At 43.9% G+C, this 26,984-nt stretch overlaps 1 protein-coding gene and 1 pseudogene across 1 annotated transcript; one reads left to right on the top strand and one right to left on the bottom strand.

The window, feature by feature from the left end:
* Positions 1-15,198: 15,198 nt before the first annotated feature.
* Positions 15,199-23,986, bottom strand: LOC120692974 (annotated as a pseudogene).
* Positions 23,987-25,561: 1,575 nt separating this feature from the next.
* Positions 25,562-26,083, top strand: LOC120689162 (collagen alpha-1(I) chain-like). Its single transcript, XM_039971486.1, has one exon. It carries the CDS (start codon positions 25,562-25,564, stop codon positions 26,081-26,083), a length of 522 nt encoding a protein of 173 aa, XP_039827420.1.
* The last annotated feature ends 901 nt before the right edge of the window (positions 26,084-26,984 follow it).

The raw sequence follows: 26,984 nt of genomic DNA, 5'->3' as shown, positions 1-26,984 counted from the left end.
TATGTAATCAAGAAGAATACCAATGACAAGATGGTCGCTCACAAGGTTGGGAAGAAGGAAAGGAGTTGGAATCATTCCATTTGGGTACCCAAGGATATCATCACTAATATAAAGGGGCCTCAAATGGTGTGGGTTCCAAAGGAGACTTGAAGCCCAAGAATGGCTACGGGGGATTTGGAGGCTTGGCTAACAAGAAGATAAAGGATTCAAACTAAAGAAGCCATGCTCGCATCTTGGACATTTATTGCCCAAGTCCCCATAAGGTAATGGTAGCTAGATTTCAATTCAAACATCATGTAGCTTCATTGTCCTTGCTAGGTTGTTTGAATTGCATCACCTAGTGTCATATATGGTGGGTTGCTTGTGTCATGATTCTAACCCATGAGCAACCTATATAGTTTGATAAGTGTGCAGAAAGCTACACAAGGTTGCCCTTCATGGTACATGGATTTCATGAAGCATGTGTTTTATTTATGTACCATGAGCACAAGCTATAGGGTAAACTTCCCATTGTTGTCAAAAACATTGTGCATACATTTGATTAGTGATTCAAATACTAAATGCACACATTTAGGGGAGCTCATCCTATGGTTTGTGATTTTGAGACTAATATATTTTCAAGCTTATCTTTTGTAGTCTCTTTCCGGAGTTAACACTCTAAGAGAATATTATTCATACTCAATGTGAATTTACAACTCTATAAGAGTGATTAGATAAAGAAGTATGCTTTCATGCATATTGAGTCATGCTTTATTGAACTTAAATTTCCATATCTAAGTTCATAGACTATCTGCTCATACATTTTCTTACTTTGGTGTACCAAGTGTTCTTCACTTCAAGACCTTCAATTTGGTACATGCAAGGTTACTATTTACCCCCGGAGGTATGCAAGGTCTAAAACTCCTTCAATTGATATCTTTGTCAATTCTTTGGTATTGTAGAGCTACCTCCGTGCATGATATAATCTAAGCTTTCTAATTAAATGTCTAGGTGTGCACTTGATTTTCACGTTATCATTTTGTGCACACACTTTGTGGAAAGTTTAGCTCATGTCATGCTAGTTTCGTGTTTTTGTGATCCACCTTAGTAATTGCTCAAATGGTATATTCATTGATATCATACCATTGGATCATAATTCATGGAACTAACTCCCTATGCTACTAACTTTGCCTTTTGAGCTATATTGTTTTGCAAGGCCTTTTTAGGTGATTTGATTCCAAAGGGGGAGAAGTTTGGATTAAAGCAAGATAAAAATGAGTATCTCCCAAAAAGGGGGAGCAAATTTGATTCCAAAGGGGGAGACAAAGAAGAAGTAGTAGCAAATAAGGGGAGGAACAAAGGGGGATGATGGATTTAGGGGGAGGCCAAGTCAACATTGGATGATGGTAAGCATCCAAGCAAGTGTAAGTAATTCAATTTCTCAATTTTTATAAATATTATGCTTGCTTTGATTGTGTTGTCATCAATCACCAAAAACGGGGAGATTGTAAGGAACATGGCCCCATTATGCCATTATTTTGTGATTTTGGTGATTGAGTAACAACGCAATCAATGGGACTAATAGGTTTTCAAGTGAACAATTATAGATCCCATGGATGAAGTAAAAAGGCCTAGCAAAGCAAAACATGAAGAAAGAACTCATAGAAACGTTGAATTGGATGAGTTCTGCAGAAACAAGTAGCACCGGTTGCACCGGTGACTAAGCATCGGTTGCACCGGTGACTAAGCATCGGTCTAACCAGTGGGCCTTGGTTGAACCGATGGTGTAAAAAAGAGGCGTCAGTGCTGTCACTGGGGTATTGCTCAGAGACGATGTCGAATGGCCAGGAAGCAGGTCTTCAGGACCGGTTACATCGGTGCCCCCACCGGAGCAATGCACCGGTGCAATACCAAGGAAGCTGTGGAGAAAAGGTTCAAGACCGGTTGAACCGGTGCCCCACCGGTGCATTGGACCGGTCTAACCGATGGCTTGTCAGAAGGCCCAACGACTAGTTCAGAGCCGTGAGTGACCGGTTACACTGGTTGTAACACCTCAGGTGTTAATTACCTTTCATTAAGGCTAATTACAGTCATTAGTGCTATAAATCACTAGAGAATAATTTTTCAGCGATTTCTGGATCAGTTCAGCTCAGACCGGTCTGACCGGTCGAGACAACCGGTCTGACCAGTCGAACCTAAGTTGGTTGTTTTGGGGCCCACAGCATTTAAACCTCTCTCTCTCCCACCGGCACTCTCCCGCTCTCTCTCACTCTCTCCCCGAGCTCCCCTCCCTCACCCAAACCCTAGAATCCAAAAAATCCTCCATTTCCAATTGATCCAAGGCCAAGGATGACTTCCAATCAGTGGAGGGACGTCTCACCTACTTGATTTCTCCGGGGGTGCTGCGATTTCGCGAGTTCCTCGAGGGGGAGAAGCCCACTCAAGGTAAACAAATTTGTGATGGCTCGATCTCTTGTTCTAGATGGTTTTAGGCGATTTCCTCTGGTCAAACACATCCACTTGCATCTCTGAACTAGAGCCTAGAAGGGTTGTGGAATTGGTGGGCGATTTTTGCAGCGCACGCTGCCGTTCCCTTTAGGTTCGGATTATCCGGCCTAGTATCGGATCATCCGACCCAATCCTCTTTTTGTACACGAAAATCACTCCAGAAATGCCCAGGTCCGGATCATCCGGCACCGTCTAGTGGCAAAAAGTACTGTTTGGCCGATCATCCGACCTATGGGCGGATCATCCGACCATGGGGACTTAATGGCAATCTGAAGCCAAAACATTCTGGTGGTGGTCGGATCATCCGACGTTAGGTCGGATCATCCGATCAGCACAGACCTTCAGTACTTGTAAAATACGTAGAAAATCGCAGAAAAATAGGAAAAATGCAAAATTAGTTTTGTTAACTTTGTATTTTTATGCTCTATAGGATAGAGCCATGGATGGTATGGTTTGACAAATTATTCTATGCAATTTTGTTTATGCTAGATAAAGGCCTTTATAGCTTGTTATATGCATAAATAGAGAGTTAGATTCATGCATGCATTTCTCATATCATACGCATACGTATAGCAGCCACATCAGAGGAGGTTGTCTACGAGGTGGTTGCGGAGCCACAAGAGCTGCTAGGGCAAGCCCAGTAGTAGGAGAAGCATGAGAACCCGGCCCAAGGCCCAGTTCACCCCAGTACAGAGCAGCAGCCCAAAGGCAAGCCCCGATGCATATCCTATTATTTTAAATTATAATTCACTATATATATATATATATGTTTATTTATTACTTGTGCATTAAGTTTTAGGAATTATTTGGAACCCTAGTTGCATGATCTTTAGGTTCCCTTGAATTATACTAGTATGTATAGGACGATAGCGATGCCATGCTTAATAGGTCTCGGTAGAAGTCGGGTGATTTCTTGTCACTCGCGAGATATAGGATTTTATAGAAGTCGAGTAATTGCTGGTTACTCGCGAGATGTATAATTGTCTTTATACTTCAATGTGTGAGATATGAAAAAGAATGGAAATGGAGACCGGACGGGTAAGGTTAATGAGATGTAGGTATGGTAGCAGGACAGGGTTCCTGGGTGTCTTAGCCCCGTCTGTGTCGAATAAGGACCGTACCGTTGTTGGCCCTGCTGATCATGTTTGAATTGTACTAACCGAATACTGGGAGTAGGAGGTAGTCGAAACCAGTAAGCCTAGTACTGCCTTGCATTGAAAGTATAGGAACCCGCACCCAACTCCTAGGGTAGTCGAGTGGCCGCGGAGAAATGGGTTGCACGTTTTACTTTTGGCGGTCTCTCGTAGGGCTCGACTGACTATATGTCGTTGGGCTGGTTCCTGTAGTTCGAGGCGGGGAGGGGAATGGTTGGTGCGTGTGGTCCGACGGGACTTATGTGTGCCGTGTTGGTTAGGTCCACCTTGCAAGGTTAAATCGAATCGATTCACCGTCAGTCGCTCTCGGGCATGGGCACCTTGATCACTGCATCACATCGTAGTAATGAGATGAAATATGCTTGACATATGGTTATGATCAATTGGAATATTATTACATGCTTCACCATGTTTGTTTAGATAGGTCAATATTAGTTGAGGGACAAGATATATAGAATCATGAGCTAAAATATGGAAAAATAAGGATTCACTTTAGTCGCTTTTCTGTAAAACTAACCACCGGCCAAAAAGTTTTGCATGTCTAGATATGTGGGCTAAGTATACCCAATGGTCGGGTAAGTCTTGCTGAGTATTAGTATACTCAGGGTTTGTTGCCACAATTATTTCAGGCCATCCAGACGTTGATTTCTGCCCCTGCTGTGTCAAGTTCATCTGCCGGAATGCAGAGGGGTGGGAGGTGGTGGAACGAGACCCCTAGGCTAGGAAGTTGTTGGGTTGCACACTGGAGGGATGAGTGTGCAGCCCCTCTGTTTTGCGTAGACCGGTCGGACCGATCCGTGGGACCGGTCTGACCGGTGGAGGCCTCAGGGTAGTGGCGACCGGTCTGACCGGTTGGGAGAACCGGTCTGATCTGACATGTAAAGGCAAACTGGTAGAAGCTAGTGTAGTTGTAGGTTTTCTCCCTTCTTGAACTTCGGTTTCATATATTGTAAAGTTTGTAAATTATACCATCATATGTATATTTGAACTCAGTTTGTAAAACTTAATGTTTCATAATCATCTTGTGTATGTATTTTTAAGTATTATATTGTGCTTGTACCATCTGCGCCCACCTTCGCGTGGGACTACCGGTGATGTTTCGATCGGGCCGTGGGTTGAGAAAGAGCGGTCAAATTAAGCCATTAAGCTAATGTGCCTGATGTGTTCAAATGACGGCCATTACACTTAATTTAGAGTTTTAATTTGGCGGGTCATCACAGCTGGTATCAGAGCCGAAACGCATCGGGGGTGGTACGAGCATAACTAATTTTCTGAAATTACAAATTAAAAATGAACTTCCGACTTAGGGTGAGAGTAGTTTAGTGGTATGGGTGGGAATTGTTCGTAATAAGCCTATATATGTTAAGTGATTGGGTCGTAAATAGATGTGCAGTTTTTATTGGAAAGGATACCGCAGGACGTCCATGCATCATGTTAAGTATGTTCTTTCGCTTGCTTGTGGAAGATGACTTTGGTACTCATGCATCATGCCATTCATTAATTGGAAAGTGCATTTGGGAATTTATTTGGGGGTTTATCACTTAATACTTAGAATTTCAATTCATTTCCTGGGGGCAGACCGGTCTGACCGGTCCTTGCTACCGGTCTGACCAGTTCCTCTACGTTGAGTCGGTACAATGCCATGCAGACCGGTCTGACCGATTGGTGGCACCGGTCCGACCGGTTTGGGGCAGACAGAACACCTGACAATGAGTTTAAATGTTGCGTCTTCTGCAATTTCTTCCATGATTCAGATATTAGTTGCTGTCGTGATTATTATTTTTGTGTAATCAAGATAATGTGACTAAACCAATCATGATTGAATGCAAAATGGCAGACGAGGGTGATGGAGTGCCACCACCACCCCCTGACTTGGATCGAGCCATTGCGGCCATACTTACTAGGCGAGACGAGCAGACAACGCTCCTTCGTCAGCTTGTGGAGCAGGGGGCAGCACCGTGGCCAGGACACCACCACCCGCCACTTGTTCCTGGGTACAGGAGTTTCTGGGGACCCAGCCGCCACTGTTCCACAAAGCGGACAAACCACTGGAAGCGGATAGCTGGCTCAAGACCATTGAGTCGAAGTTCACCCTGTACCCGTACAACGATGATGACAAGGCTGGATTTGCAGCACAGCAGCTCAAGGGTCCCGCATGCACATGGTGGGACAATCATGTGGCCATGTTCCCTGCTGGCACTCGGTTCACCCGGGCGGAGTTCAAAGAAGCATTCCGGGCACATCATGTTCCAGCAGGGGTGATCAGAAGAAAGCTCACGAAGTTCTTGGCCTTGAAGTAGGGCAACAACAGTGTGGTGCAATATACCCAGACTTTCAACACACTTTCACAATATGCTGGGTATCATGTAGACACTGATGAGAAGAAATAGGCGTGCTTCAGGCAGGGGCTCAGCAGCAAGCTCCAGGATCGCCTGGCAATGTTCAAATTCAACACCTTCAACAAGCTAGTCAATGGGGCTATTGTTCAGGAGGATGCCCACCTAGCTCATAAGGCAGAAAAGAAAAGAAAGGCACCGGCAGCGGGGTCCTCTAGCAGCAACCCACAGAGATTCCGTCTCGTGTAGACTGGACCACAGAGAGCCTCCTTCCAGCACCAGCCTGTGTCCAGGCCACCACAGCAGCAGTGGGGCTATCGACCACCTCAGTACCCGCAGCCACAGGGGGTAGCTAGGCCTTCTGTTCCTCGGCAGATTGAGTAGAAAGTTTGGGTGCCGCAGTAGGGGACACGTCCCAATTTGTATCCATGCTACAACTGTGGGAAGATTGGTCACTTTGCACGTGACTGCCAGATGCCACCCAAGCAAGGACAGCAATCAAGTCAACAGAATCAGAAGGGCAAAGTTGCTCACTTCAAGCCGGGACAGGTGCACTGCACTACCCTTGGGGGTATTCCAGAGGGAGCTTCACTGATGGCGGGTATGTTTTCCATAAATGATCATCCTGTCACTGTATTGTTCGATTCTGGGGCGTCGCATACTTTAATTAGCAAGGAGTGTGCTATTAGACTTGGGCTAAAAATTGAGAGTATGTCCAAGCCATACCATATTCACTCACCTGGGGGAAAATTAATCACCAATCAATTTGTTAAGCAAGTACCCCTACAGTTGCAAGGGAAGACTTTTCCTACGGCCCTTATAATTCTACGAACTCAAAGGGTGGATATTATATTGGACATGAACTGAATGGATGGTCGAGGAGTTCTTCTAGATACTACTTCACGATATGTGCATATTAAATCCTCTATCCATGGCTCTATGACTTTGACTCCGAGGGATCATATGTCATTGGCACATACGGTGAATTAGGTTGAGGGCAAAAATTTGGCTGACATACCAGTGGTATGTGAGTATCCGGATGTCTTTCCAGATGATTTACCCAGGATGCCACCAGATCGCAATGTTGAATTTGCAATTGAATTGCAACCGGGAACGACACCCATTTCCCGAAGACCCTATCGGATGCCACCCAATGAATTGGCAAAGCTAAAGAAACAATTGCAAGAGCTGCTCGACAAAGGCTATATCCATCCTAGCACTTCGCCCTGGGGCTGTCCAGCACTCTTTGTTAAAAAGAAAGATCAAAGCCTCAGGTTGTGTGTGGACTATAGACTTCTGAATGCCGTCACAATCAAGAACAAATATCCCCTTCCCAGAATTGATATTCTGTTTGATCAATTGGTCGGGGCCAAGGTATTTTCAAAGATTGATCTCCACTCGGGTTATCATCAGATCAAAATCCAAGTAGAAGATATTCCCAAGATGGCTTTCTCCACCAGATACGGGCTCCATGAATATCTGGTCATGTCTTTTGGGCTAACAAATGCCCCTGCTCATTTCATGTATCTCATGAACTCAGTGTTTATGCCCGAGTTGGATAAGTTTGTCGTGGTTTTTATCGACGACATCCTTATATATTCTAAAAATGAAGAAGAACATGCAGAGCATCTTCGCATTGTTCTCCAGCATCTCAGAGAGCATCAGTTGTATGCTAAGTTCAGTAAATGCGATTTCTGGCTTAAGGAGGTCCAATTCTTGGGCCACATCATTTCGAATGACGGAATTTCTATTGATCCTAGCAAAATTCGGGATGTCCTGAACTGGAAGGCTCCCACCTCTGTTCCGAAGATTCGGAGTTTCCTTGGGCTAGCAGGTTATTACTGACGATTTGTCCTGGACTTCTCAAAAATTGCTAAGTCCATGACGGAATTACTCAAGAAATGGGTGAAATTTCATTGGGATGACAACTGTGAACATGCCTTTCAAACCTTGAGAAGGCTGTTAACGTCAGCCCCGATTCTAGCTCAGCCGGATATTACCCAGCCTTTTGACGTTTATTGTGATGCATCAGGCACGGGACTCGGCGGTGTTCTCATGCAAAATCAGCGGGTGATTGCTTATGCTTCTAGAGCTCTCGGACAACATGAAGAAAATTATGCCACCAATGACTTGGAGCTAGCAGCAGTGGTGCATGCATTGAAGATCTGGCGCCATTATCTTCTGGGCAATCTAGTGCATATATACTCAGATCACAAGAGTCTCAAGTATATCTTTACCCAGAGTGAACTAAATTTGCGCCAGAGACGGTGGTTAGAATTAATTAAGGATTATGCTATGGAGATTTATTATCACTCATGCAAGGCTAATGTTGTAGCCGATGCATTGAGTCGCAAAGCCGGTTGCAGTTGCATCTCGGCCACAGTGGTGCATGCAACTCTATGTCAGGAGATGGAGAAATTAAATCTGGCTATTGTATCTGAAGGCACACTTGCTAATATTACCCTCACACCAACACTTCGAGATCAAGTTATTGTGGCTCAAAAAAACAATATTGGCATGGAAAAGATCAGGCAAAGGCTCAGAGAAAGTGACCCTCGAGTGGCATGCTTCCATCTAGATGGCGAGGGTGTTCTGTGGTTTAAAAACCGGTTGGTGCAGTGGTACCTAAGGATTTAGAACTCCAGAAACAAATTCTTGATGAGGCTCACCTCTCTAGGTATTCCATTCACCCGGGTAGTAACAAAATGTGTCAAGACCTCAGGCAGCGATTTTGGTGGACAAGGATGAAACGTGAGATTGCCAAATATGTGTCCAAGTGCGATATCTGTCGAAGGGTTAAAGCAAATCATCTCAGACCTGCTGGCATGCTGCAGCCTTTGGATATTCCTTCGTAGAAATGAGAGGATATTAGTATGGACTTTATTGTTGGTTTGCCTCCCACGTCAAAGGGGTATGATTCTATTTGGGTTATAGTTGACCACCTCACTAAATCCGCTCATTTTCTTCCAGTGAAGACCCGTTATTCATCTCATCAATATGCTAAGATATATATGGCCCATATTATGAGTCTTCATGGAGTACCCAAGACAATCATATCAGATAGAGGCTCACAATTTATTGCACGTTTCTGGGAACACTAGCAGGCATCTCTAGGTACCCAGCTTATTCGCAGCTCAGCCTATCATCCTCAGACCGATGGTCAGACTGAGCAAATCAATCAAATTCTGGAGGATATGCTTAGAGACTGTGTGCTCTCTTACAGCAAGAAATGGGATGAGTGCCCCCCTCTAGCAGAATTTTCTTACAATAACAGTTATCAGGAAAGCATCAGAATGGCCCCTTTTGAGGCACTATATGGGCGAAGGTGTAGACCACCATTGAATTGGTCAGAAGCCGGGGGAAGAAATGTGTTCGGCCCTGATATGGTCAGTGAGGCGGAAGAACAAGTCCGGTTTATACAAGAGAATTTGAAAATAGCACAATCCCGGCAGAAAAGCTATGCGGACAAGAAACGTCAATTAGTTTCGTTCCAAGTGGGAGATCATGTTTATTTGCGGGTATATCCAATGAAAGGGGTCCAACGGTTCGGAGTGAAGGGAAAGCTCGCACCTCGCTATGTTGGGCCTTTTCCTATCATTGAGCGATGTGGGCCGGTAGCATATCGCCTGGAACTTCCTGCCCAATTATCCGCAGTTCATAATATATTCGATGTCTCCCAGCTCAGGAAATGCCTCCGTGTTCCAAGAAAAGTGATTGACATAGAGAAGTTGCAAATAGAACCTGATCTTGTCTATCCAGAGCATCTAGTAAAAATTGTCGATCACAAGACCCGGGTCACTCGAAATCAAACTAGTAATTTCTATAAGGTGCAATGGAGTAATCACTCCGAGCGAGAAGCCACTTGGGATACGGAGGAATTTTTTCAGTTCAACTGTCCCGAGTTGCTACAAACTCCCCAAGGTACACCATCTTCCATTTTCCTTTTCAATTTAGTACCTTCCTTAAATCTCGGGATGAGATATCCTTTAGGGGGAAGGGTTGTAACACCTCATGTGTAAATTACCTTTCATTAAGGCTAATTACAGTCATTAGCACTATAAATCACTAGAGAATAATTTTTCAGCGATTTCTGGATCAGTTCAGCTCGGACCGGTCTGACCGGTCGAGACAACCGGTCTAACCGGTCGAACCTGAGTTGGTTGTTTTGGGGCCCACACCATTTAAACCACTCTCTCTCCCACCGGCACTCTCCCTCTCTCTCACGCTCACCAGCTATCACTCTCTCCCCGAGCTCCCCTCCCTCACCCAAACCCTAGAATCCAAAAAATCCTCCATTTCCAATTGATCCAAGGCCAAGGATGACTTCCAATCAGTGGAGGGACGTCTCTCCTACTTGATTTCCCCGGGGGTGCTGCGATTTCGCGAGTTCCTCGAGGGGGAGAAGCCCACTCAAGGTAAACAAATTTGTGATGGCTCGATCTCTTGTTCTAGATGGTTTTAGGCGATTTCCTCTGGTCAAACACATCCACTTGCATCTCTGAACTAGAGCCTAGAAGGGTTGTGGAATTTATGGGAGATTTTCGCCGCACGCACGCCGCCGTTCCCCTCAGGTACTAGAGCCTAGAAGGGTTGTGGAATTGATGGGAGATTTTCGCCGCACGCACGCCGCCGTTCCCCTCAGGTTCGGATTATCCGGCCTAGTATCGGATCATCCGACCCACCCTCTTTTTGTGCACGAAAATCACTCCAGAAATGCCCAGGTCCGGATCATCCGGCACCGTCCAGTGGCAAAAAGTACTGTTTGGCCGGATCATCTGACCTATGGGCGGATCATCCGACCATGGGGACTTAACGGCAATCCGAAGCCAAAACTTTCTGGTGGTGGTCGGATCATCTGGCATTGGGTCGGATCATCCGATCAGCACAAACCTTCAGTACTTGTAAAATGCGTAGAAAATTGCAAAAAAATGGGAAAAAATGCAAGATCAGTTTTGTTAACTTCGTATATTTATGCTCTATAGGATAGAGCTATGGATGGTATGGTTTGACAACTTCTTCTATGAAATTTTGTTTATGCTAAATAAAGGCCTTTATAGCTTGTTATAGGCATAAATAGAGAGTTAGATTCAAGCATGCATTTCTCATATCATATGCATACGTGTAGCAGCCGCAGCGGAGGAGGTTGTCTACGAGATGGTTGCAGAGCCACAGGAGCCGCTAGGGCAATCCTAGCAGGAGGAGAGGCGTTAGAACCCGGCCCAAGGCCCAGTTCACCCCAGTACAGAGCAGCAGCCCGTAGGCAAGCCCCGGTGCAAGTCCTATTATTTTAAATTATAATTCACTATATATATGTTTATTTATTACTTGTGCATTAAGTTTTAGGAATTATTTGGAACCCTAGTTGCATGATCCTTAGGTTCTCTTAAGTTATACTAGTATGTATAGGATGATAGCGATGCCATGCTTAATAGGTCTCGGTAGAAGTCGGGTGATTTCTTGTCACTCGCGAGATATAGGATTTTATAGAAGTCAAGTAATTTCCGGTTACTCGCGAGATGTATAATTGTCTTTATACTTCAATGTGTGAGATATGAAAAAGAATGGAAATGGAGACCGGACGGGGAAGGTTAATGAGATGTAGGTATGGCAGCAGGACAGGGTTCCTGGGTGTATTAGCCCCGTCCGTGTCGAATAAGGACCGTACCGTTGTTGGCCCTGCTGATCATGTTTGAATTGTACTAACCGAATACCGAGAGTAGGAGGTAGTCGAAACCAGTTTCATCATGTTTGTTTAGATAGGCCAATATTAGTTGAGGCACAAGATATATAGAATCATGAGCTAAAATATGGAAAAATAAGGATCCACTTTAGTCGCTTTTCTGCAAAACTAACCACCGACCAAAAAGCTTTGCATGTTTAGATATGTGGGCTAAGTATACCCAATGGTCGGGTAAGTCTTGCTGAGTATTAGTATACTCAGGGTTTGTTGCCACAATTATTTCAAGCCATCCAGATGTTGACTTCTGCTCCTGCTGTATCAAGTTCATCCGCCGGGATGCAGAGGGGTGGGAGGTGGTGGAACGAGACCCCTAGGCTAGGAAGTTGTTGGGTTGCACACTGGAGGGTTGAGTGTGCAGCCCCTCTGTTTTGCGTAGACCGTTCTGACCGGTCCGTGGGACCGGTCTGGCCGGTGGAGGCCTCAGGGTAGTGGCGACCGGTCTGACATGTAAAGGCGGACCGGTAAAAGCTAGTGTAGTTGTAGGTTTTCTTCCTTCTTGAACTTTGGTTTCATATATTGTAAAGTTTGTAAATTATACCATCATATGTATATTTGAACTCAGTTTGTAAAACTTAATGTTTCATAATCGTCTTGTGTATGTATTTTTAAGTATTATGTTGTGCTTGTACCATATGCGCCCACCTTCGTGTGGGACTACCGGTGATGTTTCGATCGGGCCGTGGGTTGAGAAAGAGCGGTCAAATTAAGCCATTAAGCTAATGCGTCTGATGTGTTCAAATGACGGCCATTATGCTTAATTATGCGTCTGATGTGTTCAAATGACGGCCATTATGCTTAATTTAGAGTTTTAATTTGGCGGGTTGTCACACCGGTGCCCTACCACCGGTCTAACCGGTGCACTGCGCAGAAAAGCCCCAACGGCTAGTAACGGCTCTATGGACTTGATGGGCTATATATATGCCATCCCCCGGTCATTTGAAGATTGCTGTAGTTCAGGAACATCACACTCACACCCAAGAACATCTTCAAGCCATCCAAGAGCTTAGTGATCATATCTTTAGTCCTTAGCACACATTTGAGAGTGTTGTGAAAGGTTAGCTCTTTAGAGAGTGAGAGAGCAAGGCTTTGTGCCCTTGTGCTGTGGTTCTTTATTGAACCAAGAGAAGAACTCGGTGCGCCGACCCGTTGTAGCCGTGTTGGCTCATCAGCAACGTCAACGACCCTCCGACTTGGTGTGGAGCGGCGTGGACGACCTTGTGTGGGGGGCGTGGAGACCCCCATCCTTTGTGGAGAAGCTCCTTAGTGGAAATCGGAATCAAGGTGACCGTGGTTGAGTCTACAGAAGAGACTTGATTACCGAGAAGCAATACTCTTAGTGAGTGCTTCAACAACGTGGATGCGGGGGTCCTTTGTGACTAACCGAACCACTGGATAAACACCCGCGTCGAGAGTTTTCTTCCTCATATCCCACTCTTTACAGTTCCGCATTATACTGGCTTTCTTGTGTGCCTTTATTTTCATAGAGTGATATCTTGATAGGAAAGGCTATATGTTGCTAAACTCTTTTGGGATAGGGGTTTCACACTAGCACAACCTTAGTTGCACATATAGATAGCATGTTTTAGTTTAATATTGTGCAATTTAGTTGGAGCCATAGATTAAGATTTTAAGTTGCCTAATTCACCTCCTCCCCCTCTTAGGCTAGAGCACCCGTTCCGGTCTTTCAGCGCCCAGGTCTGGTTGGCTGCCCGCCATCCATGTTTGTCTGCTCGCTGCTTGCTCCTGGCCGCACCTTGGCCGCCCACGTTACGAGCACAAGAGATGGGACACATGATTAAAGGTGCAAATGGGTTATTTTTAGGTGTACCTCCAACCCTCAAATCCTCTTTAAATCAAATATTTGTACTACTTCTTCAAATTGAAGATGTAGTATATATATTTGAACTAAAAAAGATTGGAGGTGCACCTTATGATCACCCATTTGCACCCCTACAAGGGATAGACAGAGGGAGTTTGCTAGAGAGAGGTGGCCAGATGGGGCTGCGGGAGAGAGAGTGTGTGTGTTGGGCAGGGAGGGGGGCTCCTCGGTGTCTCCCGCCTGATCATGGGTCGCAAAAGCCCGGGGCTGCTACTCGGCCGAAAATCTTCTTAGGCCACCTATCTGCGGCTCCTCCTGACTGGAAAAAAAATATTCTGCTGGATCAAAATGTTAATGTTCTGTTAAAAAAGTTTTGTCAGAATAAAAAATAATTTTTGTTGGATCCAATTTTACTTTTGAAAAATAAAAAATGTTCTACTGGAAAAAAATGGGAAAAAATATTTCTTAGTAACTTCAAGGAACAAAAAGAAAAAAAAGCAAACTAGGCCACACGGACCACCAGTGGGCCTTAAAACCCACAGTGGGCCGGTAGAGTCCCAGCCCTGAATGGGCCGCGTGCGTAGGGAGCCGTACTGGCATGCGCCTAGTATGGGGTGCGGAGGGGAGGATTGAAAATTTAGAGTGTGTTTAGATCTTTTTGGCATAAATTTTTGGAAGAGAATTTTACTATTTCGAGGCACTAAATAAAGTCTATTTATAAAACTTTTTGTATGGATGGGTTATAAATCGCGAGATGAATCTAATGAGTCTAGTTAATCCATGATTAATTCATAATTAGCGGATGGTTACTGTAGCATCATTGTTGCAAATCATGAATTAAATAGGTTCATTAGATTCATCTCGCGATTTACAATCTATCCGTGCAAAAAGTTTTGTAAATAGATTTTATTTAGTACTTCATGAATGTGTTTAAATATTTGATGTGATATTTTTAGGATAAAATTTTGGGATCTAAACAAGGCGTTAGAGTTAGGATCATCTATTGACGTGACTCTGTGGGGCTAGGCCATCAGAGTTTCATGGGCTGCACAGGAAGAAGGGGCTATAGTCGGATCATCGGACTTGCCTACGGGCTAAACTTGTAGCTCGAGTATAGCTCGAATTTTCGCGGGATCAAACCTGTGCACTATTCGGATCGGACTGGGTTGAATTTTTTTTCAGGCGGGTCGGTTTGGGTGTGTTGGGTCAGACGATTAGGATCGCATGCATGTTCATGATATATACATAGTTCGCCTTTGGTATTGCCGCTCAATTTTTGTTGAACACCATCGGTTTGACTAAAATTAAAAGCTATCTGCCATAGTCTGTAAAACAATTTGTCGCATAAAGCTTTTTTACACATGCGACGTATACTTGTTGATTGAGTTCGTGTTGTCCTTTCGTTACTTAGGTTAAAGTAGCATTAAAAATTATAAAATTACTTGAGGACCTAGGGAAGTCAGCCACTAGCATTGGTCCCGCCTATCACAGAGACAAGGGGAATTTTTAGGTAAAAACAATAATATTTTAATTATCATCTGTTGATCTAAATTTATAAGAACTAGTATATTTCTTCAATATTTCATGGAAAAATACTTAAGTTTCTGCCGTGGAGGATATGACCAACCATAAATGGAAGATGAGTCCAAAATAAGATCAATATTTGATAAATCACATCTCATGGCTTGTATTACGAACCTTGAAAACAGATCAATCTTTACCGTGACAGTAAGGAACATAAACTAGTACCGACCATGATATATGTAGTAGCATAGCGTGTACAGATCGGAATACTGGTAGAACAAACTACTAATGGTCGATTTCATCAACCATATCTCTCTGCTCGATCAGAAGAGGAAGGACAGTGTACTTGTAAGACCAAACAATCGGAGGACGAACCCTGGCTTGAGCAAATTACTGAGATGGGAAAGTATGCTGTAAACATGCGTGCATAATAAGCGTGATGTCCTGAACATTAGGCGACGGCGGCCACGTAGTTGGGCAGCTTGTCATTTCCAGGTCGAGAAAACACAATCTGCAAGCGGCATGTAGAAGAGCAGGCAGTCAGAGTATGGCATGCACACTAGCTAGTTAGTTTAGCGCGCAAGTGGAGTTCGTTTATTGTACTGCCTTTGATTTCGTTATATATACTTATATAGCGTGGACATACAGTAATATAAGTGAATACATACAGTACCTGGTAATTTCCAAGCGTGCGCGACTTGAAACCAGCTGCAGTGTAAACGAAAAAGTACTCCCATGTACGGATGAACTTGTCATCAAATCCTAGGGCCAAAACTTTGCTGCAAATAAAAAAAAGTGAGTACAATCAACTATGCCCATGTAGCTTTTCCGAGATGGAGAGATGTACTTACTCTCTGTTGTCCGTGAAGTTGTCCATCCAGCGCATCAGAGTCGGGTAATAATGGTACCCAATGTTCTCAGCGTGTTCTATGCTGCATGCAGACAAATAAATGTCCGAATTGAACTGATCAATTGTACGCCATGGATGTCTTAGATGATCAATGTATGTAGACTTGTAGATTTACGTTAGCACAAACTAATTGATGTTAAATACGATCGATATATAATTAGCTAGCTAGCCAGTGCTGCTGAGTACAAACCAGAGCCTTGATGCATTGGACATGGCAGACGTTATTCGAGCCAGAGAAGGCACGCAGGCACCTGGGAAGATATATTCCTTTATGAAGTCTGAGCTCCTCCTATATTCATCATATCGCTCCTCTGGGACTGAGCTGAACTGCTCATATAAATTTATATAATTCGCAGATGAAAATTAGTTATCGTCAATTTGTAGCATTCAAATGTAAAAATGGATTGGACCATATATACGATCAATCCACGTACTAATAATTAAATGGGTGTACAATCGATATTGGTTTTTTTCTTTATGATGAATGGCACACTACTACGAAAAAAGTTTTTTTAGGGATGGATAAAAACATAATTTTAGGGATGGGTGCGATATCCGCTCTTACTTTTCACAGCTAAAAATCGATTTGTAGGGGCGAGTAATGTGCTCGCTGCTACAAATGTATTTGTAGGGGCGGATCATGGCATCACCCACACCAACAAATCTAGGGGCGGGTGAGGTCATGACTTGTCCTTACAAATCAATTTCTAGAAAATGAAAAATTAGAAGAAAAAACTTAAAAACAAAAAAAGAGAAAAATGTCCTAGCTAACCAGCTACCACCACATTCCCCTCTATTATCAAAGTATAATTTTTTGACAAAATATGCACACTAAAGTAAATCGGGGTTCGAACCTATCTCAAGCCTCTCGTGCGTACTCTACTCTCCACCACCCTACACAGCCACTTGTGACTCTATGAGGCAACGGCGGACTCAAGGCCCGGCGAGCTTGGGCGCTGGCCCGGGCTCCCGCTGGCGAGCGTCACTATAGACGTGCACATAGGGGTGGTAAAGGGCCCAACATTTTGAACTAGAAAATCTAAGGATCGGGCCCTAAAAGGGCCGGGCTCTAAACATATGTATTTTTGAACTAAAAATTTTAAGGACTTTATTGGGCTGTGAAGAGGCCATTAAGGCCATGGCCCATTACCACCCCTACGTGCACAGGACAGCACTCAACAGTACGCGATTTCGATTAATCTTCAGCTCAAGCAGCCTACGCAATGTAATAGGCATCGGATGAGTGACGCGACGTGCCCGAGTGGCCCAGGCTGTAGGAAAAATCTAGGTCCGCCATTGCTATGAGGTATGCTATTTTTTTGTATTAACTCTGAAATCAATTTGTAGGAGCAGGTGATGCCATTGTTTTTTCTATTTTATCCCAAAAATTCATTTAAATCTTTAAATATAACAGAAAAAATAAAAAAGTAAAACTTCTACAATATGGTCATTGTGAACTATAGATACAAAAAATATATATGCCAAATATATTTCTATGTATATAAAGGTTAAGATTGTGGAAACCTCAAAGTATGATTTGAGTTGTATGAGATACTATATAATTATAGCCATGTGTAGGGCATAACTAGTAAATGATCTTGTAATCCTAAATGGTTTTAGAAGAATAATGTATAAACTATATAATTTTAGATCTTACCATTGCGACTTTGATATTGAACTGCTCTAAATCCGAGGTTGTTTGAAAAAAAAATCAAAACTTCTAGATTTTGAAATTTGAGAACTTATAATAATTTTTTGGACTAATAATGACCTTAAATGAAAAATTTATCAACTACAAAATTTAAGATCTCGTCAACCTCTACAATTTCGGTATAAAGTTTGATTTAGTCCGAGATCATATAAAAAAGGTTATGAATATTTTTTGTGTGAGACCATTTGTAGGGGCTGGTTATGCCATCACCCGCCCCTGAAAATCATTTTTAGGGATAGGTGATGCCATCACTCACCCCTAAAAGATACATTTTCGTGCAGGAGCGGGTGAATTGCTACAGTAACCCCGCTCCATTCCTAAGAGTGGGTTAGCTTTTGGACCGTCCCTAGAAAAAAAAAGCATCCCTAGAAATCGTTATTGTAGTAGTGGCGTGCACCTGGAGGCCATCTTTTGCCAAATGGTACTCGCAGGAGCTAAAGAATTCGTCCATGTACTCATGGCCAACATGTTCAATCATCTCGCTGAGTAATTAAGAGAAGGGTAAAGTCCGTTTTTCAACCCTGAACTATCACGATAGTCCGATTTTAGCCCTTGAACTACGAAACCGGACATCCAACACCTCCAACTAACGAAACCGTTTGAAAAACAACCCTAACTCAGCCAAAGGCGGTTTGCTACAGTAAAATTTCCGAAATTCTAGAACTTCACACCTCTCTCAATTAAATAATAAAGAAAGCATAATTATTATTGTCTAAAAATCATGATATTTTTTTGGGAGGTAGATAAAAAGAGAAGGAATTTATTTTGGCTATATGTGATACATTAAACATAATGGAATTTGAATTATAAAATTTTAAATATGGGTAGAATTCAAAATTTCTTCAATTTTTGGGTCAGCTAAACCTTTGATAAAAATGAACTAAAAATATGATAATTCATAATTTTTTATTTATTTTAATAAGGTATTTTTTGTTGGCCCAAGTTTTTATGAAAGTTTTTGAATTCCTTCACAACGCTCAAATTTGATTCAAATTTGATTCCTCAAATTTAAATTTATGAATTTTCTATAGAACTTGGGCTAATAAAAAGTACCTAACTAAACTAAATAAAAAATTATGAATTATAATATTTTTATTGCATTTTTATCATAGGTTTAGCTGACCCCAAAATTCAAGGAATTTTGAATTCTACCTATTTTTAAAATTTTATAATTCAAATTCCATTATGTTTAATGTATCACATCTAGCCAATATAAATTCCTTGTCTTTTGATCTACCTCCCAAAAAAATATCATGATTTTTAGACAATATTAACTATGCTTTCTTCATTATTTAATTGAGAGATGTGTGAAATTCTAGAAATTCAGAAATTTTACTGTAGCAAAACCGCCTTTGACTGAGCCAGGGTTGTTTTTCAAACGGTTTCGTTAGTTGGAGGTGTAGGATGTCCGGTTTCGTAGTTCAAGGGCCAAAATCGGACTATCGTGATAGTTAAGGGTTGAAAAACGGACTTTACCCTTAAGAGAATCTGTGAGCACTACTTGATTACTCCTTCAATATTAAAAATTGTCAGAAAAGTACTCACCAACTTATAATCCTATCATATTTATGGCAGGTTGGTATATGACGGTAGTCGCACAGCAGGAAAGTTACATGGTCCTGCAAAAATAGGAGATTTGCTACCTCAAAACTTTTACCGAAGATTAACAAATACCAATCTACATGCTACACTAGCTAGAAAGGTAAAGCACTGACCTCCAATCCAGCTTCTTTCACTTTCCTCTGGGCATACTTGAGTTGCTCTTCAGACTGCGTGATCCCAGTGTATTTACAGCCTGTTCGCTTGACCACCTCTATTGCTAAAGTGCCCCCAGCCACTTCCAATCTCAAGAACATGATGGCCTCGCTCCACATTAGCCTTCAGTTAAATGGATATACATATTGCAAGATTGGGGCACCATCAGGTCATGTATATGCGTATATTATGCAAGTGACCAATTAAGTCAACATATATATGCGAAAGAGCCTGTAGCCTAGTGGTTACAAGAGTCTAGGTAGTACCTCGAGTTTGTATATGTACGTTCATAAGGGTGAGTTTGTGTAAGTTATGAGTGTCTAAATTATTGCGCGTGCATTATGATGATGTCAAGATCATGAGACATGATGGACAAGTGCAAGACCATATATTACCTTGTCGATTAGAACACCAACTTTATGTAGCTGAGCTGCTTCTAGGCTATCGTCCTCCACCTACCATTGAAGACGACACCCAAATAAGCTAGTTTAAGAACATAATAATATTCACAACACATGTCTACATAACTTACAAGACTGCAGATCAAATCACAAGATTGACAAACCTTGAAGATACCAGAAGAATAACTCATTGTAGAGTCCAGAAAAAGGGCAAAGAAATCATTACTCTGCATGCACATATGTGAAAAGAGAAACGAAACTCTTAACAATTTGTCGTTTGTTTTAGATGAATAGGAATGAATGATTATTGAGACGTAGAATTAGGGTGGCCACAAAAAATCTTATTAAGCATATATATTTGTGTTGATAGGAAAAAAACAAATTAAAACAAGACGTGGAAACTTACCAGATCGTAGTGTTCAGAGATATTTCGACGAGCTTGTTTTACAGTATTCTGCCTCGAGACATGTGACAGAATATATTTCGCCGATGCTACCCCAGCGGTTAAAAGCAAAGGCGTCCACCAACCCCTGCTTATACAGCTTCTGCAAGAGATGTTTCAAGGAGTTTGACCCTAGTATATTCAAGTATGATACTTCACTTTGATAAACTGTTCAGATGAATTTTGTGGGAAGTTTAAAGTTCAAGACCTTTTGCTGGCGATGTTGCTCGAACTCTTGTGCACATCTCTATTAGCAATGAGAATCTGTATGGAAATGGTTCGTGAGTTCAGTTATACAATAAAAATGAGAAACAGTTGTGTGGTTCATGAGTTCAGTTATACAATAAAAAAGAGAAACAGTTGTGTGAATCTGTAGATGTACATCATCGAACGGAACAGAACACAGTTTTACCAGAAAAAGATTTAGAAGGCCTTCTCTTTGATCAGCAAAAGAGAAATAGCCATTAATGTAGGCATCCGCCAAACCAAGATCTGCTTCTGTTGCAACCTGACAAAATTAACGGCAAAGGCAGGCAAGAGTAAAACATGCATCACAGGTGAGATGTCACCAAGAAATAGTAGAGCAGAGCATAGAAAGAAGTAGACTTCAGCAAGATATTGGAGAGGAGAGAACCTTCCAATAGAACCGGGGGTCATGAATTTGCATGACAGATTTTATATGGCATTGTTTGCATGCTTTACCAAATCTGAATGTAGTGCCTCCTTCCTCAATAAAGCTAATCATGAAACTGAAGTGAGAACCATTACTAGACATTATTGTATAATATATGAATTCAAACAAGAACAAACCTCAAGCTACCAACTGATACGTATTGATCGAGAAATCTTGCTACCACGAGACGTGCCCCAGCCTCGGTCCATGATGGGACCATCACTTTTGGGTTCACCAGAAGGTCACATTGCTTTCCAAGTAAACCTGCAGCTGCTGCTTTCCCAGCCTGCATCCATAATTAGTCCACACTATAAACTGGTAGTGCTCATATAAACTAAAGGAATAAGTCTATTTTACAACCTCGAACTAGTCAAGAAGTTCGTTTTTCAACCTCCTACTACAAAACCGGGTAACCTAGGCCCTCGAACTGGCAAAACCGTCTGAATCACCCCCTCGAGCACTGTAGCAAACTGTTTTGAAGACGGTTTTGCTACAGTAACATTTTCGAATTTCTGGAATTTCACACCTCTCTCAATTAAATAAGAAAGAAACCATAGTTAATATTGTCTAAAAATCATGATGTTTTTTTGGGAGGTAGATAAAAATACAAGGAATTTATTTTGGCTAGATGTGATACATTAAACATAATGAAATTTGAATTATAAAATTTTAAAAATGGGTAGAATTCAAAATTTCTTGAATTTTTGGGTTAGCTAAACCTTTGATAAAAATGAAATAAAAATATGATAATTCATAATTTTTTATTTAGTTTAATAAGGTATTTTTTATTGGCCCAAGTTTTTATGAAAGTTTTTGAATTCCTTCGCAATGCTCAAATTTGAATCAAATTTGATTCCTCAAATTTTAATTTATGAAATTTCTATAGAACTTGGGCCAATAAAAAGTACCTAACTAAACTAAATAAAAAATTATGAATTATCATATTTTTAATGCATTTTTATAATAGGTTTAGCTGACCTAAAAATTCAAGGAATTTTAAATTCTACCTATTTTTAAAATTTTATAATTCAAATTCCTTTATGTCTATTGTAGTACATCTAGGCAAAATAGATTCCTTGTCTTTTGATCTACCTTCCAAAAAAATATCATGATTTTTAGACAATATTAACTATGCTTTCTTTATTATTTAATTGAGAGAGGTGTGAAATTCCAGAAATTCAGAAATTTTACTGTAGCAAAACCGCCTTTGGCTGAGCCAGGGTTGTTTTTCAAACGGTTTCGTTAGTTGGAGGTGTAGGATGTCCGGTTTCGTAGTTCAAGGGTTAAAATCGGACTACCGTGATAGTTCAGGGTTGAAAAACAGACTTTTCCCTAAATTAAATATTTGCAAAACATTTTGCTGCATATATGTTTGAGCCTACAAAAGTACAGGCTGTGCAGGGAGTACCTTCACACTATCCTCATGGAATCCATAGCCTGTTATCCAACACGAAAGGGACATTTTAGAATAAGAAAACGAAATGCAGTAAAAGGGAAGGTTGTACTGTAACGGGTGTACCTTGATATGACCCACAGAACCATAATCCTCTCTTTCCCTGGATGTAATTGAGCTCAAGAGAAGCCTTCGCTGCAGCCGCAGAAGGATTTGGATGGCTGGTATTCCATTTATGCAATACATGGTCGGGAACGCGAGTTGGATTAAGTGTCACAAGAAAAGGCCTGGCAGATCCAATGTTCTGGCAGTTCAAAGAAAGCAGCAAGACACACCACCACGGTCATCCATCCATAGCATTAAAATTAATCACACTGATTGGTAATAAATATAGATATAGTTGCCATCGTACTTCTAGCTAGCTACCTGAAGCAGATTTAGCCTGTATGTAACACACACTCCTCTGCTTGTTGTCCCCAGGAAGTTCCTGGCACTCCATGCCGATGACCTCCGTGGCATCAAACTTGCATCCCGGTGGAGGTATACATCGCTGCAAAAGAGAGAAGGGAAACATATAGGTAGTGATTGGTTACTTGGCCTAGAACTAGCATGGCTCAAACTTAGCCCAGGCCAACACAACCCAGGCTTGTGCAATGCAATTCGTTGGTCTTCGGTTCACCTGCACAGCTTAACTTGGTTTCATGTAGATTTTGTTTGTTTAGCTGGTTTGTCTCGGTAGTCACCTTCTATTTCTTGTCGTGAGCTTAGCTCAATTACCTCCTGCTGTAGTTCTCAGTCTTTTTTTTTGTCACCTCCAAATCGATAACGAGGATTGGAAAATTGAACCTCTAGGACTTCAAAATCGAATTGATAATCATCAGAATCAAACTCTCACATGATCAATCGAACCAGGCACAACCAAAATCGAGGCCGGACTCCACGTCTCGCCTGATTGGGGCCTAATTGCTCGGGCTGATTGACTCAAAATCGATTGCTGTTAGTTAGTTGGTGCGTCTCGAGCCGGACGGCCGGAGAGGGAGAGGTGGCTGTCGTCTGGTTCCCTCAGTCATGGATGAGTGCGGCTGGGAGATGGCGGCTGCGAGTGGACGCTCCGGCGACGGAGGGGAGGGAGGCGCCTCCGTCAGCATCACGCTCGCGGTGCTTTTCGTCATGGTCGTGTTCGCCGAGGTGCTGCTCGTCTCGAGCCTGCTCCACGTCCTGCGCATGCTCTTCCTCAAGACCCGGAGTGACCTTGGCGGCGGAGCCACCGGCGGCAGACAAGGGAGAAGAGATATGCGAGGGAGGTGATGCGATCTGCTAGGTTCCCCGAGAGCTTTTTGCCAAAATAGCACTTCAAACATTTGGCTTCGCCGATTTACCATCTCAAACAACTGACTCGCAGATTTACCATTCCAATCGTGGGTACCTCGACAATTCTACCACTTAGACATTTCTACCCATGGTCCCACTTGTCATAATCTTCATCTCCCCTCTCCTGCCCACGCCTCCCACTCGCCCGACAGTGGCTTCTGGATCCCAAGCTCCGGCTTGGCCGCGTGGTAGAACCCGGGAGCGGTCGGCGAGCAGCGTGCCGCAGGAGATGGCGTGGGCAGCGGGGGAGAAGCTGGGAGGACATGCGCGAGGGCCTGCGCCACGCGCTGCGCGTCCTGGCGGTGGCGGGCGCGGCGCCGGCAGCGGAGATCGGTACCCACCGCAGCGACGGGGCAGCGGGCGCTACGGACGCGGCGCTGGAGGAGTTCCTAGACGACGTGGGCGTGGTGCGGAGGCCCCAGTCGAAGGTCGAGGCCTGGAGCCTGTGTTGCACGGTGCACCAGATAGGCAGGATGCGGTGGAGTGGGCAGAGGGCGGCGCGCGCGGTCAAGCACGCTGCGGCGCTCGCGGTAGAGGGCAGTAGAGGGCGCGTAGGGTGGCAGTTTTCACCGGCGGGCAGCCGTGGAGTGCACAGAGGGCGTCGTGACAGGGTTAATAATTCCGACCGGTCCGGTCAAACCGCCGCCCTCCGGTAGTGGTTTACCGGATCGGATTGACCGGAAACCGGTGGAAACAGGTTGAATTCAAATTCAAATTCAAAATCGCATGTGTAATCGGTTTGGATCGGCCGATAAATCGGCCGGTTTGACCGGTTTGAATTCAAATTCAAATTTAAAATCACATGTGTAACCGGTTTGGAACGGTATACCGGCCGGTTTGACCAGTTTACCAAGTGGGCCTTAATGGGCCGTCTCATTTTTTTTCTTTTCTTTTTTGGTTTAACTTTAAATGCCCGAAAAGTATGTTAAACGAACGAATTTTTGAGAAAATTTGACACCATTAGATTCGTCGCACCTTGAAGTATTTTTAGGAATTTTTTGGGAATTTTTCATTTTTTTGAATTCAAATTTGAATTTTGAATTTGGACTGGTTTGGTACCGGCCCAAACCGGAACCGGTCCGGACCGGTTTGACCGGTCCGGTCAAACCGGACCGTTTTGTAAACCCTGCGTCGTGCTCGGGTGGCTCCTCTCGATGTGCTGAGGAAGATGGAGAGGTGGAGAAGAAAGATCTGACATGTGGGGTCAGGGGTAAGATGGTCTTAGTGGTGAGATAGTCAAAGGAACAGCGTTTCGGATGGCAAATGGACCAATCTAATGTTTACGAGTTTAAATAGGCGAAGCCGCTTCTTTGAAATGGCAAATCGGCAAAAATCTCTTGGCCTCGGGAGGGCTGGCCAGGCTGCATAGGGCCTGTTTGGTTGTTCGACTGGATCTAGCCTGGCTAAAATTCTAAGTCTGGCTAGACCAAGCCTGGGCTAGGAGATGCAAGAGTCCATGTTTGGTTGCGTGACTTGAGTTAGCCTGGTCAGGGTATGCGTATGTTTGGTTGACTGAATATAGTTATAGAATCACCTTGGACTAAGGCGAAGGTAGAGTTACCGCACCTCTACCGTATCTACTCCTATTCTCTCCGCTCATCAAATTCGTCAAGGGGCCATTGCTCGCAATTATCACCACACACACCTCATGAATTTCAGGCACGGAGTGATTCTAAATCATATCAATTTCAGGATAACCAAAAAGAAGGAAAAAAGAAAATAGAACACCGATTCCCAATTCCACTAATCCAAAAATGGAGTGCAACCTCAGTTTCCACCAATCGAATTTTATTGATCTAAATAAGAACAGGGCAAAAAGGAGACAGCAGACTAGAGGAGGCAACGATGCGAGAAGCCAAATCGAATATCTGTGCAGCGGCCGCCGGCGGAGAGGGGAAGAGCCGAGAAGGAGCATGGAGGGCATGGAGGGGACAGAGGGACTGCTGCGGTCTGTGGGGAGCTGCCCAGCCGCATGGGGGAGCCGCCCCTGGCTACGGGTGGCCTGAAATGTCTGGCCGTGCGGGAGTGCGCCGCTGCTCCGACTGCCCGCGGGGGAGCGCCGCCGCCCCGGCCGCGCGGGGGAGCGTCCCCGCCCCGACCGCGGGGGGTGGCTCCGCCGGCCGTTGCTCCGGCGGCTCGTGGGGGAGCGCTGCGGCCCCGTTTGCACGGGAGTGCGCTGCCGGCCCCTGCTCCGACGGCCCGCGGGGGAGCGCCGCCGCCCCGGGCGTGCGGGAGTGCGCCGCCGGCCCGTGCTTCGGCGGCCCGAGGGGAGCGCCGCCGTCCCGACCGCGCGGGGTGGCTCCGGTGGCTGCGGGAGTGCGCTGCCGACCTATGGGGTGGCTTCTCGAACGTGCGGGAAGGAGGTGAGCAGTGGAAGGAGGGAGTGATTCGATGTTGGCTAAGCCTGGCTCCGCGGAAGCGGTCGATTCTTGTGTTTCCACATAGCCAGGCCAGCGACCTGTGGCTGCACAGCCAGGGACAGGCTGGGGGTCTATACAGACATTCAAACGCGAGCTGCGTGGCCACCGGAAGTCTGGTTGGGAGTTGGCCACCCAACCAAACAGCCCCATAACAGCGCAAGCCGGAAACGATAATCAATTTTGCTTCCGGATATGCAGGCCCATGCCGACGCCGTACAGACCCGGGGTTGCACCTCTTTTTTCTTTTTTATATTTAAAAAAAATCAAAATTTCAAAAATATATGTCCGTTTTGAAAAAAAATTCAAAAATATACCCCGGTCGCCCTATGGGGGCGACAGGCCCTAAATGTAATTTTTTTTTCAAATTTGCAACGAGGTCCCTGGCCGGGGGCGCGCGCGTGCAGGGGGCCTGTCGCCCCCCCCCTCGGGCGACCGGTGGGTCTCGTCCACAGGCGCGACAGGGGGGCCTGTCGCCCCCCCTCGGGGCGACCGGTTCATGCCTCTCTATATAAGCATTCTACCCCCATTCTCTCCTCATTTGAGCCCAAAAATTCCACCAAAAATCCAGAAAAAAAAGAGAGGGGTGAGGAGAAGGGAAGCAGCGAAGCACTGCCGGATTCCGCACTTGTGATCTGCAGGTTAGTATATTTAGTTTATGTATTTTTCCATTGGTATTGTAGAGTAATTTAATTTAATTAGTGCTATAGTAGAACCATTTAAGTAGGAGTTTAATGATACTTTAGTTACATAGTAGTAAATTAGTTTAGAAAATTAGTACTACGCGTTTATTATTACAATTGTAGTACTATTAGAGACATGTTTATAAATTAATTATGATTTAGAATAGA

This window comes from Panicum virgatum, chromosome 9N (assembly GCF_016808335.1).
Source record: "Panicum virgatum strain AP13 chromosome 9N, P.virgatum_v5, whole genome shotgun sequence".
Classification (NCBI taxonomy): Eukaryota; Viridiplantae; Streptophyta; class Magnoliopsida; order Poales; family Poaceae; genus Panicum; species Panicum virgatum.
This window is presented reverse-complemented; position numbering and strand designations above follow the sequence as displayed.

What these genes read in the sequence shown, in the direction of transcription:
- LOC120689162 (XM_039971486.1), top strand. Translation starts at nt 25,562, where the DNA reads ATGCGAGAAGCCAAATCGAATATCTGTGCAGCGGCCGCCGGCGGAGAG.